This window comes from Cardiocondyla obscurior, linkage group LG07 (genome assembly GCF_019399895.1).
Source record: "Cardiocondyla obscurior isolate alpha-2009 linkage group LG07, Cobs3.1, whole genome shotgun sequence".
NCBI lineage: Eukaryota > Metazoa > Arthropoda > Insecta > Hymenoptera > Formicidae > Cardiocondyla > Cardiocondyla obscurior.
The window spans coordinates 7,991,127-8,009,801 of NC_091870.1; the positions used below are offsets into that span (position 1 = coordinate 7,991,127).

General features: G+C 42.1%; 2 protein-coding genes and 1 long non-coding RNA gene across 4 annotated transcripts in view; 1 reads left to right on the plus strand and 2 right to left on the minus strand.

The window, feature by feature from the left end:
- Positions 1-1,689: 1,689 nt before the first annotated feature.
- Positions 1,690-4,034, minus strand: LOC139104083 (uncharacterized). Its single transcript, XR_011545983.1, has 3 exons — positions 2,741-4,034; positions 2,424-2,575; positions 1,690-2,292 (listed from the first exon to the last, which is right to left on the minus strand). It is a non-coding gene; the product is annotated as an uncharacterized lncRNA (long non-coding RNA).
- A 115-nt stretch (positions 4,035-4,149) lies between these two features.
- The window catches only part of LOC139104080 (uncharacterized), a 77,488-nt gene continuing 62,962 nt past the window's right edge, over positions 4,150-18,675 (plus strand). For both annotated transcript variants that reach the window (XR_011545981.1, XM_070659302.1), the window contains exons 1-2: positions 4,150-4,677; positions 9,418-9,519. Coding sequence is in view for 1 of the 2 variants with exons in the window: in XM_070659302.1 (XP_070515403.1) it covers positions 9,474-9,519 (46 nt within the window). In the remaining variant the exon portion in view is untranslated. The remainder of the gene's footprint in view (positions 4,678-9,417; positions 9,520-18,675) is intronic.
- LOC139104076 (golgin subfamily A member 6-like protein 25) overlaps positions 10,943-18,675 on the minus strand; it is a 37,236-nt gene continuing 29,503 nt past the window's right edge. The window contains exons 2-5 of the mRNA XM_070659299.1: positions 18,063-18,289; positions 15,135-17,883; positions 14,382-14,532; positions 10,943-14,003 (exon numbers count right to left, since the gene is read on the minus strand). Coding sequence (XP_070515400.1) covers positions 13,752-14,003; positions 14,382-14,532; positions 15,135-17,883; positions 18,063-18,285 — 3,375 coding nt within the window. The 5' untranslated portion in view covers positions 18,286-18,289 and the 3' untranslated portion in view covers positions 10,943-13,751. The remainder of the gene's footprint in view (positions 14,004-14,381; positions 14,533-15,134; positions 17,884-18,062; positions 18,290-18,675) is intronic.

Consider the following 18,675-nt stretch of genomic DNA (forward strand, 5'->3'; position numbering starts at 1 on the left):
TACAACGCGCGCAAAATATAAAAGTAAATGTCTTCGTTACATTTTCGAGTGACGGGTTCGTATTTCCGTGTTGCCGGGAATCAAATAAAACTTCGAAACATCCCGCGCGCGATATCATCTCGCATGCACATATCTATATATCATTGCATTTGACTACTGAGCTTTGGCAAGGTTCAGTCGCCGGGAACGCCGGCTGCCTCCTAACAAAACCGGCAGTTTCTCATGTAAAATACCCGGTTACGCGACGATTAAACTTCGTTTCCCCCCCGAAATATACGCAGATGCACCGCGGAATTCGCGCGATTAATCGTTAATTCGCGATTACTCTTTGTTAATTTAGCAAACAAGCGAAATCCGAGTGTCGCACTTCCTTTTTTGCTTAGTGCGACGTATCTGTATAATGATAAAATAAGAGACAAGCTGCTCCGCGTTTTGGACAAATATGACCACATTATAATGCAAATTTATGTGCTATTTTATGGAAATGTTTTTCACACGCGATTTTCTGAAGTCTAAAGAGTTTTGTATAATTTCATTACACGTGACATTTGTTGAAAAAAAAAGAAAAAAAAATGAGAAAATTGATTTTACTTTTATCAAACAAATTAAGACATACATTAAATTATTCTTTTAATATCTTTTGATTGTAAATACTGTGCTGATTTTTAAGAAGTTTATTCCTATTAACATTTATTAAAATTCTTTATTCTTAAAGAAGTAATTAAAATATTTTTTTCAAGCAGTATTAATGCATGACTATTATGGGAAATCATTTTATTATCGCAAATATAATATAAAAATTACTCACCGTTTATGCTTCTGTTACTTGAGACATATCCTGTGAAATATTTATATAATACGTCATCTAAAAAATTACGTTTTTTTCATTGAAATAAAGATTGAATATTATAAAATAAATTATTACAAGCCTTAGTGATTATACATTTGTTGCAGCTGAAAAACCATTCTGGAAAATCGAATAATTCCAGGTTTAATTTTTGAAATTATTTTTCGTTATAAGTTCTTTTTAATGTTAATTTAATTTAATTTAATTATAGCGCTTTTTTTTATAGAAAAATAATTCGTTTACATATAGATGAAATGATACGGTGAGAGAAGTAATACTTAATTCGATGTTACTTATTTTTTACTTACATCTTGTCGGTGAAATGAACATTTTTCGCGACGTTAAAGCGTGGATAAAAATTAATAATTTAATTTAATTTCTCTCTTACTTATATTCATAGTTATATTCTTAAAATAATAATATATTTCTTTTTAAAATATATTAAATATAAAATCATATTGCGCTTGGATATTTATAATAAACTATCGATTTTTAGATAACGTTGTAGTCGCAGTTTTTTTTTTTTACGCAAAATTTTTTAAAAAAAAATTAGTTTGTATATTAGTAAAGTACAGACTGTAGTAAACCGCGGTAACTTATCATGAACCAACATTTTACCACGAGAAGTAAGTTGCCGACTGCAACGAGGATAATTTCACGAATAGCACCCACGTACAGATTCCTTATAAGTTGCAGTTGATAACTCACCTTCTACCGTAAAGGATTAAATTATTTATTGTATTTCACTCTTTATTATAAAAAATATTAAGAAATATTTTTTTGTGATATTACTTTTTTTTCCTATTTTAAAACGTACTCTCTTGCTCGCAAATTGACTAACGTCGGTGTTTGAATTATTATTTTAATATTTTACAATATGAACAGTTTTTTTATTTCTTACTGAACAACGCAATCACGAAGAAAGAACATGAAGATTGTAATTAATACTTATGTATTAAATATTATAGTGTTCCCAAATTCCTTAAGAATTTTAAATTTCTTACAGGATTACTTTTTTTGCAAACGTAAGTAACAAAATGTTTGTCACATTGTATTTTTTTATTTTTTTTTTATTACTCGCGATTAATTACCGAATTTATTTTTTATATTACTGTTCGCTACGAATTCTCTATTTGTCGCTGAATGGAGATATCGCAGCGACTCGATTTATAAAAGCGAATAACACATTTACAAACGTGTATAATAAATGCAGCATGTCGATGATCCATATCTTCATAGACGGACTTCATAGACGGATGAAAGATCGTCTGAAATAAAAACCTTACACAAAAGTACAACGTAACGAATATAAAAATTATGATACATTTATATAACAATTATATATTTCAATTTATAAAAGAAGGAAAGATACTTACAACACTCTAAATATATTTTTTTTTATTGTCGTTCGCATTAATAAACTGGAGCCGGTGAGATCGTCAAGCCTAAAAAATAATGCGAATTAATACTTTTTGCATAAGATGAAGAAGATATTTTGTACACAGTTATAAACGCATGCTTGCAAGCGACAGTATAGCCGTCATAGCACGCGATTCGCTCAACAGAGTTTAATTACCGTTCCATGGAGATGAAAACGGAGTCAGCTCAATTACGGGCTGGTTTCCTAGTTGAAAAAAAAGCGCTGTTTGCATTTCTGTACGCATCTGGGATTATCCTCGTGTTTCAAATTCAAAGCGAGTTCCAAAATCTCCCTCGAACAGGAAAAACCTGCAAAAGGCAAGTGTCAGAGATGATTGAAATTATAAAATCGCGATTATTAATCATTTGTAATAGCTGGAAGAAATTCGAAGTTAATAGTTTTTTTTTTTTACTGGAAAGAAGCGGTAAATACGTTAAAAAGAAAATCATCGCGGATCCATCAAGGAAACTCACCTGGGTCATTTAAAATTCCAAACCAGTTCGCGCGTGACGAGATGATCGAGGACGCGAGTTTCACGCTTGATTCTTCTTTTCATCGCTCGCCGTTTGGTCCCGCGTGGAGAACGAATTCACGGAATTTCAGACGGCGAAGCTGCGTGGTCCAGGCCGGACTGTCCGGCCTCTTCAACATTCCAGAACCGAACCACCACTCGCACTAACAGAGAACTTGCGCACGGCTGCGCAGAGCGTTTCGTGCAGCACACAAATGTGGCTCTTTATCAGTGTGAATAGACCGCGCGACTTGATATTGATTAACAGAGGAGCTGTTCGTGAAGCTGCATTCCCATGGAGAAGGAAATAACCGAGCGAAACAGGGAGCGAAATCGTTTTGATTGGTTAAACGCACTCTGATCTCTGCAGATTGCAGAGGCCGGCCAATCGAAAGGATTCCGCTTCACTTCCGCACACGGTACTTCTTTCTGCATGGGGATGAATTTTAAGGGCGCCGAGCTTAGGAAGGAAAAAGGCTGAGGGGTGTGGCACGTTCGCCACCGGCCGCCATGTATGTTTCGAAGCTCGCACGCATATTGATTTAGCATTTTAAACCGAAATAATTTTCAATTCTGCTTTATATTAATTTTTGATATCTTGTTTTATGCAATCGATGCGTATTAAATTAATATTAATGTTGATAAATAATAATAATTAATGTGACCAAGTTTATTCCTTATTAACTGACGCGTTTATCCATTCGCTTTATTTCTCTCTCCGTATCACGCGTAGTCGATAACATTCAATTGTAATTAAATAATATTTAAGCTTACATAAATTTTAATTAAATTAATTTTTATTGAGCTCTCTTTTCTCTTACTTCTTATTATTTTATCGTAATATTTTAAAATTTAATCATCGTTGCTCGATTTATTGTTCAGTCATTGAAAGCGTTATCTCACCGGTGCCAGTTATCGGCACACGAGGTTTCTGCTTTGATAATCACTCCACCGATAAGCTTCTCATTTGTTATAACAGTAACCAGTAAATTAAAAAATAAAGCGCGTGAAAAGAATGACGAATATATTAAATCAAAATGACTAAAAATAATCAATTATCAAAAATAATGAAAGAGTACGACAATGCAACAGTAATTTAAAATACAAGGCGCAGAGCTTACTCTATCAAAACTAACGCAAATTATAATTAATTAACCGATGTACACATAATATACCTTTACAATTGTAATAAAAGTGTAATTTGTGAAATATTAATGACAGTTTTTTTTTTTATTATTTGCATGACGTTATTAAAATTGTATCAATGCAAGAGTTCTGCGTTATCGTTTCTGATGCTGGTACGTTTTCATGCAATAATCTGTACCAGAGGTCGCATGGAGAAAAAAGGAGGGCTGAAGGGGTCGAAGGGAGGCTCAGAATCGCGAGGCGCAGGAGCGCGAGCATCGTCCTCCGGGTTACCATTCGGCAGGAGTTCCAGTCGGTGCCGGTCCGTCCCACAGAGCCGTTCACATTCTGCGGGACGCGAGAAGTCGTAGAATGGCAAGGGACATGTACACTTGATAGGGTGGTCCACTCGAGAGAGGGAGAGAGAGAGAGAGAAAGAGAGAAGAGAGAGATAGAGAACGAGAGAGAGAAAGAGAGAAAAAAAGCGGCGATTTCTACAACGCGTGATAATGAGCAAGTAAAAACGAGGCGGGGGTGGGAGAGGCGGTAAAAAAAAAAAAAAAAAGGGAGAGCGACGGAACCAAAGAGAGATGAGCGGACAAATATCGGTGCGATCGTAATCAGCCGCGTATCTCGCGAGCGGGGAGACAGTGGGTACCGATACTATCATCTTCTCGCAACGCATAATCATCGGGGGAGAGAAGGGACCGAAAAGTGGTGACCGAAGCCAGGTGTTCTCGACGGTATGCCCGTGGACCGCAGCGCGAGATAAAGGTGAGCGATTGATGTTAACCCCCCGACGCCGTCGCCTGTGCATATCCGTGAATTCGTCGAGGAGGCTCGATCCCCGTACTATAGAAACCTAGTTTTGAGCGAGTTGCCGAGGAAATGGGAAATTTGTCGGTCGCGCTCGTCGATTTGGTGTGAAGCTAGCTAGCTATCTACGGTAGAAAACACGACGGAGGATCTGTTAGCAAGACTAGAAGTAGTGAGATTTTCCTTTCAAAAACGGAATACTTGGCTGTAAAGTAAAGGGAAAATTGTGCTTGTCTTTTGACGTTTAAAGTTTTCTGACGTTTTTTTTTTTTTTTTTTTTAGAATTATTATTTTTTTGTTTGAACATTAGTAGGAGTCTAAGTATCTCTTTTTTTTTTTTAATTGCCAGTCAACGCTTTACAATGGTGCGTTGAGGCACTGGCGAATGCGAAGCTTATAGAAAACCTTCTAGCGATCAATGGATTATAATTAATTAACATTTTTAAGTAAATGTTGTGTGTAGATAATATCCCGTGACGTAAACTAGATTAATTAGACGACAAAGATGTAATATGTTAAATGACAAACATCACGCAGATAATTATGTTGAGACGATTAATTAGAGAAAATAAAAAGATGAAAAAAGAAGATGAGAAAATCGAAGGTTAAAATATAGTGAAAGGTTTTTTAGTTGGTTTTAATTTTCTTTGTGAATGAAGAAACGAGAGGAATTCTTTTCTTGACAAGCACAATGAATTAATTATATTATTATAATAACAATAAATTATATTATTTTAATAAATTGCGACGTTTAACTAAATTTTTTCCGCGACGTCATACATAAAGAATTTTCGCGCTGTCGAAGGGAGAAAAGAGTTAAAGGAGATCAGCATAAATTCTCGGCTCATTGGCTTGCGCAAGATTCCCTGGTATTATCAAATTCAACTTAGCGACACACTCCTGTCTCCGTTCAGTCCGATTTATCAGGATTAAGTCCTGCGGGCCAATTATCCCAAAGTGTACACGCAAAATTTTTAATATTTCCGGCGCGAGTAATTCAGGAAAGCTCGATTAATTTTCCAATAATAAAAATCGACATCTGTCTCTCATTTAATGGACAGTAGTAATCCTTTTCATTGGTAATAACTATCTCCCTCGCATTAATTAGGTATGTACACAAATTTAATACGAGAAATTTTCTAGCATGTGTAGTTACACGACTGTAAGTTTTACGTCTTTAATCAAGTAACGTTTCCTTGAAAATAAAATAGAATAAATAAAATTAAATTAAATTAAAAAAGTGATATAAGTTAAGCAAAGAAAAAAAAATAAATGAGCGCGTGATCTGGACACGCGTGAGTCAACGATCTGACAGCTGATAACTCGAAAGCGTTTCTACGATTCTCTGTGCGGCGTTTGCTTCTCCCGATTGTCCCCGATTTCGGTATTTGACCCCCTCAATTCTGGCTCGCGATCGTAACGTAAAATTAGACCGGTGTGATCTGTCGCGCGAAAAGTTCCGCGCATCGCCGGGAGGAAATTGTCGGATTCAGCCGGAAATTGCGAAATTCTCCGATGGCAGCGATCTCGGGGTACGAGATCGGCGCGCGCTCTCCGTTCCTCTCTTCGCTCGGGACGTACGCGCCACGAGGATCTCTCGTCTCTGCAGCAACGATTTCGTTTCGCGATTATGTCATCTCGTTTCGCCGACCGGTTTAATGAAGGCCGCCGTCGATGCCTTTCGCGGAGATATCGAACCCTCAAAGAGCGGAGCTTCGGATCCGTTATCGGTGTCCCACGGATCCACGGCGGACGGGATTGGAAAATCCTCTTCGCGGAGATAAGTCGAGGAGGAAGGGCACTTCCTCGATTGGAGCAGTTTGCTCGCGTTATAATGCACATGATACCGCATACAGCCGGTCTCTGATAAGCCTGGCGAGGTCAAGATATTTTCGCGACGCGTTTAAACGAAAAGATTGCTGTTCAAAAGAAGCTCTTTACCCTTATCTCTGTTTTTTTGTCAATTAAAAGCACTTGAAAAAGTGAAAAGTAAAATTAACATTTCAATTAAATAAGAACAAACAGTTCTGTTTTTTTTTTATAATTAAAAATATTGTTTAATTTAATGCTTTAATAATATTTAATCGTTTTAAAGTTAATCCATTTGACACCGGCACGAACAGTAATAATATTAAACTCATTCTCGGTTTAATATTTACCGACTCCCCGGTGACAGCGATCGATCGTTTCACTGAAAAAGCTTTGAAAATATAGCCATCAGCAAACAGGAGAAAAGTATGCACATGCGGGCAAAACCTCAGATCATAAAACGAGTAGTTTGCATGTTTCCTTTTTTATTAGATGTTCCGGAATCGTTTTGAATCTGTCTGATATACGATATCAGGCTTCTGTTTGCTTACTCGTCGAAGAGGTCAATATTTCGAATGAGAGCTCGCGGCACGATATTTCCTTTTATCATCTAGATACGGCAGGTATATTCACGTTAAATGGAAACGAATTTTAATCTTTAAAAAAAAAAAAAAAAAAAAAAAAATCTAACTTAAAATGCATTTTTGTTATCTGCCAAGAACGGAAACGTGCGAGAATTTAATTCGTACATACTCATACACTTCAGGAAAATAAATTATATTTGGTAACAAAATATAATAAATATATAACTTAATAAAAAGAAAAATGTCCCCCCCTTTTTTTTTTCTTTTTTTTTTCTTTGCAATTTTACGCGACGTCATAATTATTCGTTCGCTCGCAACGCAACCAGATGCATACCTCTGACATTTAGTGCAACTTGTTACGAGCCGGGGCGGAGAATACGACGATGGCGTTCCAATAAGTTTTCAACGCGAAATTGAAATCCCGCGAGCGTAAACTCGTTACTTATTCGTCCGGAAGCGCCGTAACGGCGAAACTCTCGGCCGGGATGGCGCGCCATAGCGCGGCTATATCCCTGGATCGTTTAGCGCGAGAGCCCTCGTTTCCCCCGCGAAACTTAGGACCGCCATATCGACATGTCGCGCACCGTTTCTCCTTTAATTTACGTGCGTGTTCGCCCGCTGAAATGGTACTAAGTGGAATCAACGCGATTTGGCCCGCTTGTAACTTTGTTGTGCGTTCTCTTCCAAAAAGAAAAAAAGGAAAAAAAAAAGTAAAGTTCTCTCAAACACTTCAAAATATGCAACTTTTATTTTAATCTCTTTAATCTGTCGCATTTATTATTTGAAGAGATTTACGCCTTGGGAAGAAAATGCACGGCAAAACTATAAAACGGTTTTACGCGGAGAATAATTCGACGTGGTGTTTTAAAAATTTAGTATTAAATTTTAACGGTTTAATATTTTCAGAGATAAAACTCCACGAAATTAAATGTATGTTCCGGTTTAAAAGCAAGAACTAGTTTCTGTCATATATTTTATATTGTAAAATTATTAAAATGCTCTTTTTTAACATTGTATAATAGAGGGGAAAAAAAAATGGACAGCAATTTAAATTGCAAAATGGGTCGGCTGTAAATTCGTAAATACAATTAATTCATTGCGAGAGGGCAGGGAAAGAGTTGCGAGGTAAAACCTCTCGTTTTGTCGTTCATCTTTTTGATTCCACGGAGTTATGGATTGCATTATGAAAGGAACAGAGACGGAGAATCACGCATCCCCGTTTTATATTATTAACAGAGTCATTCTTTGTCGATGGTACGTGACCAGCGTGGCAACTAAATGTACGTGCAATGCACCAGAACTTCCTCCGAATGCGTCGTGAGGCTAAAATACTCGGTCGACTTACGATCTCTCTCCTTTCGGGTCTTAAATCGCTAATACCGCTCTCGAGGTAATTAGTACGGATTTAAAGCGATAAACCGATGCGCTCCGCCAATTTCTCGCCAGACACCGTACTTGTCAATAAATAAAATAATAAAATAAGACATTATTTCTAAAACAACGCCGCCAAAGAATTTCCCCAGGACTGCGCGTTTCGGTGCAGCGCGCGACAGTGTGATGCATACGTGATTTGATCCGATGGGAGACGACGCCACAAAGGCTCGCGAAAATCAAAATTGCGCACGAGAGATTCTCGCTTTTCCTGTCACCCCCTTGGCGTGTAATATCGCGCTCGTAAATGGGTATCGGGTGTACGCTGGGCTTTAAAGCTGCGGACGAGGAAACAGGCTAGTCCACGAGATCGCGGGAAAATTACTCATTTTTTTAACGTCACCGACATCTTTGCGCATAAAAAAAAATATTATTGGTACTTTTTAGTATTACTTCAATATTAATTTTTGTTATTTCTAATAAAAGAATTTTTTTCTTTTTTTTTTGCGCCTTCGGAAAATATTTATTTATTAATTAATTAAATAAAATATAAATGCGCCGATACATTGAAATAATGTCGACCCGTGAATATTATTTCCTCCGGTCGTAAATCGTATCAAACCTGACGCCACGACGTATAAACAACGAACGCGCGTGCATATGATGTTTTTTCGTAATCGGGGGGGGAGGGGAGGGGGAGGGGATGAGAGAACGATCGCAATTTCATATCGCGCAGTCGGAATCCCGTTTATCTTTCGCGACGGGTTTTATATACCGGCGCGGAAAACAGAGACTATATTTACACGGGGTGGAAATAAAAGAAATTGTGTAACCGGCGCGAATGCAGCCGGATCTTCGCTCGTATGCACTCATTTTCCGCGCGCGTACATAACAGAAAATGAGCGTAACGAAATATTCTGCAATTGGATTCCAGGTGGAACCGAGGGAACGAGCATCTCATTCTGAAGGGAGCAACGAGTGCCGGCAAATATGGGAAAAGGGGACAAGAGGGGCGTCACGCAGCGCAGCGATGGCGGTGAGTTCGTTTCATCAACAATCTGCAACGTGGAATAAAAGTGCCGACAGCGCGTGTCAAAAAATAAAATATTTCCTTGACCAAGATTTGACGAGCCGTAATCTCGATCATTTTTTATCAATAAAAAATGAACGTTGTCGACGTGTACAATAAAAAAAAAAGTTACACAAAATTTTTAAAACAAAATTAAAAGTTTCTAGAGAATTATTCAACGTTAAATTAAAAAAAAAAATAAAATAAAATAAAATAAAATAAAAGTAGCGGTGTATGTTGCAGCTGCTATTTTCTTCGATAAACCCTCTCCTTGCAAAGGGATCTTTTACGCGGTGCAATTAAAAGCGACCAGCCCTTTTTACCGTCAACATTATTTGCTTCGTCGCTTATTTCCGATTTAACGACGCGTCCGCATAAAATCGCGATCAAAGGGAGCCGCGAACGGAAAACGCGCGCGTAAAGCGAGCGAGAGGACATTTTGCCTGTCGATCGGGCGGCAGCGACGTCGGGTGATCGGAATTTCGATACGCGAACATCGCGTCTCGCGTGTTATCGACGTTATCTGCAAGACGGAGGAGAGGTATAGCACACGCGTGCGTATCGTACGTGTGCGCGTAGGAATTGAATCGAAGAAGAAACCGAAGGACCGCACCCCGCGTGAACTCGCGCTACCACCCTTATTTCCCACCCCCGTTAGCGTCTCGTTGCGTTATACCTGTCGCAGTTTGCTCGTCGCATATTTGCGCGACTTCCTCGAGCAAGAGATACCCCGAGAGTGCTTGCTTGCCCTCTCGACTGTGCACACACTCGCGACATTGTTGCATCCCCGATTTCGATGCAAGCTCTCACTCTGGCGTTGTTTGTTCCTCGATTTCGTACATGAGCTGCGCGCCGAAGGAGCTTTTAAAATAAATTCACCAACGAAAACAAGGCGGATAAACGTAATTTAAATTAAACCGAGTTAATTAATTATAAACAATTAAAGCGCGTAAATAGCAGATACAGAAAAAAAAATAGCCATACGTTTGAATATCTAACGTAATTCACACTCGGTAAAAAAAAAAAGAAAAAAAAACACACATTTTAATCGCGCGTACAAGACGATCAAGAAAATTGTTCGAAACTCGACGCGTTAAGCGAACTCTTTTAAAAGAACAATACGAGCGATTCAACAAAAGCCGGCACAAAGGTGGCACGTGTATACGTGGACGGGCCGTTTGTCACCACAGGTGCACAGTTTTCCGGTGCAGAGCGTCGCGCAAGTTATCTATTTGCGCGCGGATGCATCAGGTCAACGACAGAACGGGCGCTCGTTGTTCGCCAAGTTGCGGCAAGAAGATGAGAGATGGGATCGTGAGAGAAAAGAGAAGCTTTTTCGCATCGCGAGCCTTGCTCCGAGAAGGGAAACTGTTGCGTTCGCGCGGTTCAATTCGTTTAGTTAACAAAGGAACACAGTATTCCGCAATTTTATTATAATATTTTTTTATATAATAAATAATATATACTAATTTAATAATATTATATAAATTTAATTATAGACCTCGTTAGCAACATAAGTTCATATTTTATCGCTGAATCAATAACGCGCAAGATGGTCCGTAAATAACATTTCCTCAAAGCTGTAAGGATAATATTTTTAATTATTAATTTAAAATGCGATACGGTGGTCAGAATTTTAATTATACGGATTTTTGGATTATTTTTATTTATTTTTAACATTTTTATACGCCGGAGAAATTTATTTAGATTTACTTTGGATTTATTGTATCTCTGCAATTTTAATAAATCTTTAAAGAAAGGGCAATATCTTTGAGGATGATCCTCAAGGATGTTGAATACGCCGTCTGCCGTCGACAGGTAACTCTGTCGTCAGGCTGCTGTTGAGGGTTTATATGTACGTGCTAGGAAACTTCAGACCAAAGATTTCTCTCTATCTCGCGCGAGATGATCTGCGCGGTGCATCTTTGACAAGTTGTTGTAACATAATATGCCGCGGAACAACTTCTTCAACATGAAACCTCACGTCTTTATTTATTACGTCCGATACGCTGAGGTTTTATTCCCTCCTTCGCATTAACTGATAACTTGATAAGTTCTGGACTTTATTGAACATTGTTGAATTTTATTAAAGTTTTTTTTTTTTTTTTTTTTTAATTATTTTATAACGTGCGTATAACGCAACAGGATGTGAATTTCAGAGCGCGCGAATCGAATATTATTATTTTTATATAATTATACATATTTTGATACATTTTATTTGTACAGTTTACTTATTTAACAGCTATTTTATTTATTATGCTTACACATATTCCAGTAAATTTTATTGTTACGTTATATAATGTTATAGAATTTTATTATTACCGTTTTTCTTTTCTTGTTTAAATATTAAAAAGCATATTTATTATTAAAAAAAAAAACTAAATTCTCACAATGGACAGGCTGCTCGCCTTGACCGCGTTGCTCAACGATTAGATGCGCCACCGTGATTATCATAATTCGCACATAAGTGCTAAAAGAAGCAGGCGTGTCGCCTATTGTGTCACGTTTAAAATTTAAGCCGCCTCTTTTCTCTTTCTCTTATATCTGTTTTCAATTTCCCTACTCGCGCTTGTACTTCTCAAAATTATAAGCCAACGTGTGGTCTTCCAATTAAAGGTGCTGAAGCACATTGTTTCCTTATCGAATGAATTTTCGATCGAGGGCAAAAGCGATTTAAAAAAAAAAATCCCCGTTGAAGTTTGACAGGCGTGCGTTCGACGCGACGCGACATTTCCAATTTTCGGAGTAATTTTCCGCCAAATGCGCCCGCAATTGCGACTGGCGCATTACACAAAGTGGTTGCCCGCGTCAATAGTTGATTATTTGCCTTTACTAATCGCTCGACGAGACGCGCGGGGCAACGCCTTCGTACTCACAATGCGATTGATTGCGCGAGAAATGTTTGCGGGCTCTTAGGCGTTGAATGGCCTCGTTATCGACAAAACAGCGGAAAAGAAAAAGGAAGAGAGGAAAAGCCGGGTGAGCGCGATACAAATCGCCGTCGAATTTCGCAAGCGATCATCATATACTCGATTAGAAACCTTTTTCACGCGGAAAACCTTTCTCACTTTGGACTCTGTAAGTCGAGACGTTTCGTCTCCTAAAATTGTTATCATTTTTTATTTTTTTATTTTATTTTATTTTATTTTTTTGGTTATTAGTAAGGGATATGGATAACGCTTTAAATTTATCATCAATATTTTATGATATGAGTTTTCTTGTCGCAATTTATAAAATTACTAAATAATAATTATTTTAAAAATATATATTAATATTTAATATTTCTTTTCTTTTATTTTGCACACGCACACATTGACCGTTAATGTTTTTTTTTTTTTTTTTACGCGAAGCCAAAACGAGGGTTTTGGATTTTTCAAGCACGGACGACTTTATTACGTTTACTTGCGTACGTTGCAACAATTTTCGTCCGACTGCGGCACGTTAACTTCTACATATCACATGCCAGAATGTTGCAAAAGTACAACTCGGCTCGACTACGCGCGCGAAAGATTTACAATAGTCCTCGCACGTGACGACGAAACGTGCCGCTGGTCCTTCGAGCATTTTTTTTATTAGAGCTCTATGTACATACGTAATTTTACACGCACCACCCCAGGTAATCCTGCGATTTTAGCTGTCGATTGGTACTAAAAACTAATTGATCGTTATTCTATTTCATTAACTTCTAATGTTATTTAAGGCAAATACTGCTCGCTACGCTTTAAAGCTCGAACTTCTGAACGTAGCCTTTTAATTACCGCTAATTACTAATTGCATAAGTCTAATGCGCGTTATTCTTGAACGCGGATAAAAAAAATATTAAAACAAAAACTGTAATTACTACAATAAAATAAGATATTTTTTTAATATATCGTATGTAACGTATGTATATGTGTGTAATGGTTCGGCATGTCAAAAGCGGCGCGAAGTAGAGTCAAGATCTTTCGTTTCGCAAATATCTAAAGTCTACCCTGAGCTCTTTTATCCGCCGCACAAATATTTGTGCGGAGGAAAGTCGCACATATACAAATTGATTTGAAGCGCAGACCTGAAAAGTTTTCACGAAGGTAAAGGCTTCGTTCAGTAACGAAGAAAGCCTTTTCCTCCTTCTTTTTGCGTGTGTGTGAGTGAGTGTATGTGTATGTGTGTCGTTGACACTCGTCCCTCGAAAGTAGAGACCGAATCTCGTCGATGTTATTTTACGCGTTGGCGTAAAATTTAAGAACTTCCGCTCGGGCGGCTTGCATGACAGAACCCCGGCACGGCTCGGGGTCCCAGTTGGTCCCAGGGCAGCCCAGCGACTCGAAACATTTGACGAGGCGATTACTGTTAGACGAGCAGCAGTGGACGACCGCCCAAACGCACGGGCTCGGGGTTTCGACAGGTGGTCTCGAGGTCGGCCGGGCCGGGAACTGTGGGACCTGCACGCCGTCGCGATGGGGGTTGATTCCCTGGAAATAAATTCTTCGAATTTAGTTATACATAGAAAAATTTTCACGCTAAGCATACCGTTCTGTTACGATTTACCGTGGTTTTCGACCACGATAATTTACGAGAAAGTCGAAAGAAAAAACGACGGCTCGCCAGCGGCCGGTTAATTATGCGGAATAAAGTGGTGCAATCGAGGGCTTGTTGGAGCAGAGGGGTTGGGAGGGGGGGGGGTGCAAATCCGCAGCTTTCCCCGCGATTTAATGAAGCGCGCCTCGGGTTGGCGTCGCGAGACAATCGGCCCGACCACGGAATCGGATTCGCCGGCGAACAAACCGTCGTCGGGCGGACAGCGATCGAAGTGCGGCCAAGTGTTTTGACAGACAAATGGAGGGACTCACCGTGAAATCGATCTCATTGAAGCCGCCCCTTGAGAAGACCGACGGCGAGGAACCAGGACGGACTATTATCCTTGCGTTCACCGGCAGAGAGTTGAGTCTGGCTAGTTCATGCCGCCTCCACTGATCGGTCTCCTTCCGACCGGACTCCTTTCTGCAGCAGATGGAAATCGTGTCGTCTTTATCGGACGATTCGAACGAGCGAACCCGCCTCGATAATACGCCTGAGATGCTTTCTTAATTAAAGTCATACCGTTCGCGCACCTTAATACGTCGCGTCGGCTGCTGCCGCTTAAAATTTCACGCGAGAAGTATCTCGGACAGCGCCGGTAAAATTTATCGCGCCAAGTCGCAGAAAATTGCGATAATATCTTGCAATTAATAATCAATATGCAGCGTAGCGAAATGAGAAAATAAAATACATCAAGAGAGCATAATTGATATTTTTCGAGCATTAAATTTTCATTTTATTTAATAAAACACAAAACTACGAACGCGATAAAATTTCATCCCGAGTTTTATTTCGTTTTCGAACTTAAAAGATTTATATTTACCAATTCCGCCGCGATAATACCATGTTAAAAGTGATATTAATTTTTTAGCGATAAAAAAAAATATTACTAAAAGTATAAAATGAAAAACGAGAGCGGTAACAAGCATTGATAGCCGCGAAGCGTGGCAGAAATGAAGTTCACTGGCATCGCGCCAGGTGAAAATTTCATTTTTGCAAAGCGCTGCGCCCTGATGACCACTTACTTGTTCTCCTCCTGCTGTCGTCTCTCGATCTCCAGCCTTTGTCTTTCGCGCGCCGGTACGACTCGCGTTGAATCGCTCGAAATCGGCCGGCTATCTTGTCGCCTTTTGTGCTCCGCGAGGACACGGGGATCCTGACGATAAATCGGCCCCGTGGTTTCCGGTTGCCACGTTCTTCTAGTCTTGTCCCTGGATCGTGTCTCCTGCCTTCTTCTTTCGGCCTCTGCTCTCGCGGCCTCCAGCCTCTTCCTGTCCTCCTCGTACCTCCTGGACTGCGCCCTCCTCACCTCCTCTTCTCGCCTGGCCGCCTCCTTTCGCAGCCGTTCCTCCTCCTCTTCCTCCCGCTGTCGCCTAGCGAGTTCCTTCCGTCGCTTTTCTGCCTCGTACCTCCGCCAACGTTCCTCCTCCAGCCTCCGCGTTTCCTCTCGCCCCCGTCTGACATCCTCCGGCGAGCCACGCGGATCGATATACGTGGGCGCCGACGGTCCATGGGCTCTCCTGGCTCCTGGATCGGAGTACCCGCCGCGACGCCTGGCCTGCTCGATCCGCCATTCTTCGACCCAATCGCGGTTGGCCGCGGTCGATTGATTAGCCTTCGGCACGTGCACCGGCTGGTTCCTCCTGATGTAATCCTGCAGCTTCCTTTCTTCTTCTTGTCGCTTGCGTTGCTCCTCCGTCCGCCGACGGTATTCCTCGTCGTTTCGATTCGCGTCCACGCGCGGATCTCGATTATCGTCCGGTCGATACCGTCTTTCCTCCTCTGGTCTTCGGTCGCTGCGATTGACACTGACGGGTTGATTTCGCGCGACGTACTCTCGCAACTTTTTTTCTTTTTCTTGCCGCCGTTCTTGCTCATCCCGATCGCTTCGTCTGACATCGCTCGGATAACCGGCCGGACGTTCCGTCTGCATCAAACTCGACGGCGCCTGCTGCCGCCTGCGCTCGTTCTCTTGTTCCTGTCTCCTCTTCTCCGACCATTCCCTGCGACGGTCCTCCAGCCTCCTTCTGTCCTCCTCCGACAGATTCTTGACAGCGTCTTTTTGACGTCTTCTCTCCTCTTCCTCTTCTCTCCTTCGCGCTTCTTGCCTGTGCTGCTCCCGTCTCCTTTCTTCTTCTTCTTGTTCCTGTAATCGTCTCCGTCGTTCTTCTTCTTCAATTCTTCGTCTTTTTTCATCGTCGGTTGTCGAAGGAGTTTTTAAATCTTGTCCTCTCGAGTCCTCCCAATTATTCTGCGGTCTTCTTCGCATTTGTTCTTCTCGCAGCCGTCGCCTACGCTCCTCTTCCTCTCGCCTTCTCATTTCTTCCTCGTGTCTTCGCGCCATTTCACGCGCGGCTTCTAGCCTCTGTCGTTCTTCGATTTGTCGCCGTTGCGCTTCTTCGTCGTCGTCCGCGCGAGGTGTCGAAGTCCGGTACATTCTCTTGCGATACTCTTCGTACTGTTTCCTCCGCATCTCGTCTCTCCTTTTCTCCTCCTCATTCTCCTCCCACTTGCTCGGCGCCCTTCGACTAGCCTGTTGCACTCGCTGCGAACGCTCCTCCTCCGCCCTTCGTCTTTGTTCGAGTAGCCGCTCGTACTCTCGCCCGACGTCGGTATTCGATTCGCGATGCTGGTCACGTCTCCTAGATGTGTCCTGATGATATCGCATCTCGTGTTGCCTGCGACGTTCGGTCACGGTTTGCAGCTCGTCGCTAGACACGACACCCTCGTCCTCCCCGAAGCCCCAATCGATCGTGTGTTGTCTCGCGCGTTCTGCAGATCCCTCGGTATTCGCCTCGGCCAGCCACAGCAATCGCCGGCTGTGAATGCCGTCGTCGGCTAACGGCGGAGCTTCTCGCTTCGATTTGATTTCTCGGTTGCCGGCCTCGAGATCCGTCGGTGATCGCTTCAATGCCTGTTCGGCGGAGCTCGCCTGAGTGGACTTACCCAGATCCCCTCGCACCGGTAATTTCTCCGGTCGCCTGAATTCGTCCAGATGCTCGGAATTGAGATGACTCGCGTCCATATCACCCCTGCTCGGTCTGCCGTCCTTCGTCGTGGTCTCCAGCCTCTTGAGCTTGAGCAGCTCGTCCATCTCCTCGTACTCCTCCTCGTCGTACGACAGAACGTCGTCCAGATCCAAGGACACCGGCGTCACGTCCAGCATCAAGGACGCCGGCACCTCGCCCTTCTCTCTGTCGAGCGTGTCTATCGATCTCCTCGCCTTGTGGGACGCTTCGAGGCCCTCGCATCCAACCTGTAGCTCCGGCACGCCGCCGACACCGAAGGTGTCTCTGTTGACCGAGGCACTCTCCGTCGGTTCTTCAAAGAGGTTCGACTGCCTGCGACCGACGTTCTCGCTCGTAATTGTCGACTTCACTTCCGCCGTTTTTGTTTTATTCGAGCTCAGGTGACTCGTTTTCTTCGGTGGCTTGCTCTTACTCCTCGACGGCGGGGTGGGCGTGGTTGCGGTTAGTAGAGTCTTCTCCCTGGACAGGTCCAGCTTGTATATCTCCATCGAGCCCGGGCCTTGATCCTGAAACGTGTCGTCCGCCACGAAGGGATCGTCCGAAAGATCCGAGGGAAATACCGCGCGCGAAAACGTTTCCGGCATCTCGTCGCCGTAATCGACTTTGTCGGACGCGAGTTCCGCGCCGACGATGTTCGAAAGCCGCCGCCAGCCTGAAAAGTTTCGCTTTGACGGAACGGTGTCCTCCAGGAGACCGTCGAGCGGAAAATCTCGCTCGGCGAGCTCGCCATCGCGAGCCTTTGGCTCTGAAAAGCGTAGACAAAAAAAAATTCAGGAAGATTTACGCCGAGTTTCTTTTGATGTATCCGTAAATTAAACTGTCTCGCGTTCGACATTAGCTCTGCGCGTTTTTAGAATTAAGCGAAAGACATCGGGGTCACCGCCCTGCTTCATAGTTTCGCGCAAAATCGGAAAGTGGACGTACCCTTTGAAAGAATCGGCGACCCGATCCAAAGGTCGAACGGCTGATCCTCGGCAAAATCGCGATCCCAGTCTCCGGCGTGGAGTTCCCGCTGAATCCCGGCGTATCGGCGCGGAGACGCGGGGGAGTATTGATCGCGAGGGAGGTGGAGGGTGACTGCTCCTCCTACCAGAACCGCCACCGTCAGCCAGACCGTGGCCAAAGCCGCTGTCACCCGTGGTCGCATCCTCCTGCAATCAAACGGGCGGCCCTCTCGTTATTCCATCTCGGCCGGGCTCTTCACGGCATTCCGACTTACTTCGTTACGAACCCTACGTCGCGTTCGAGCGCCTAATCTCTTAATCTTTTAATCCTGTAGTCTCAACCTTTTACGGTCTTCCTTTTCTCATTTTTTTTTTTTTTTTTTTTTTTTTTTTTTTTTCTCCGAGCTTTAGAACCCGGGTTCTCTTTGATGTAAAATGAAAACGGGAGGAAAGTCGATGAGGAATCAAAGCACGATTTCCTATAATTAATTGTAACGGCCGTAACGCAATTACCTAGCGACTCCGGCGAAAGCGCAGGCAGACACTGACATTTCAACGTCTCAACGAAAACTAATAGCCCTTCCTAACGAACG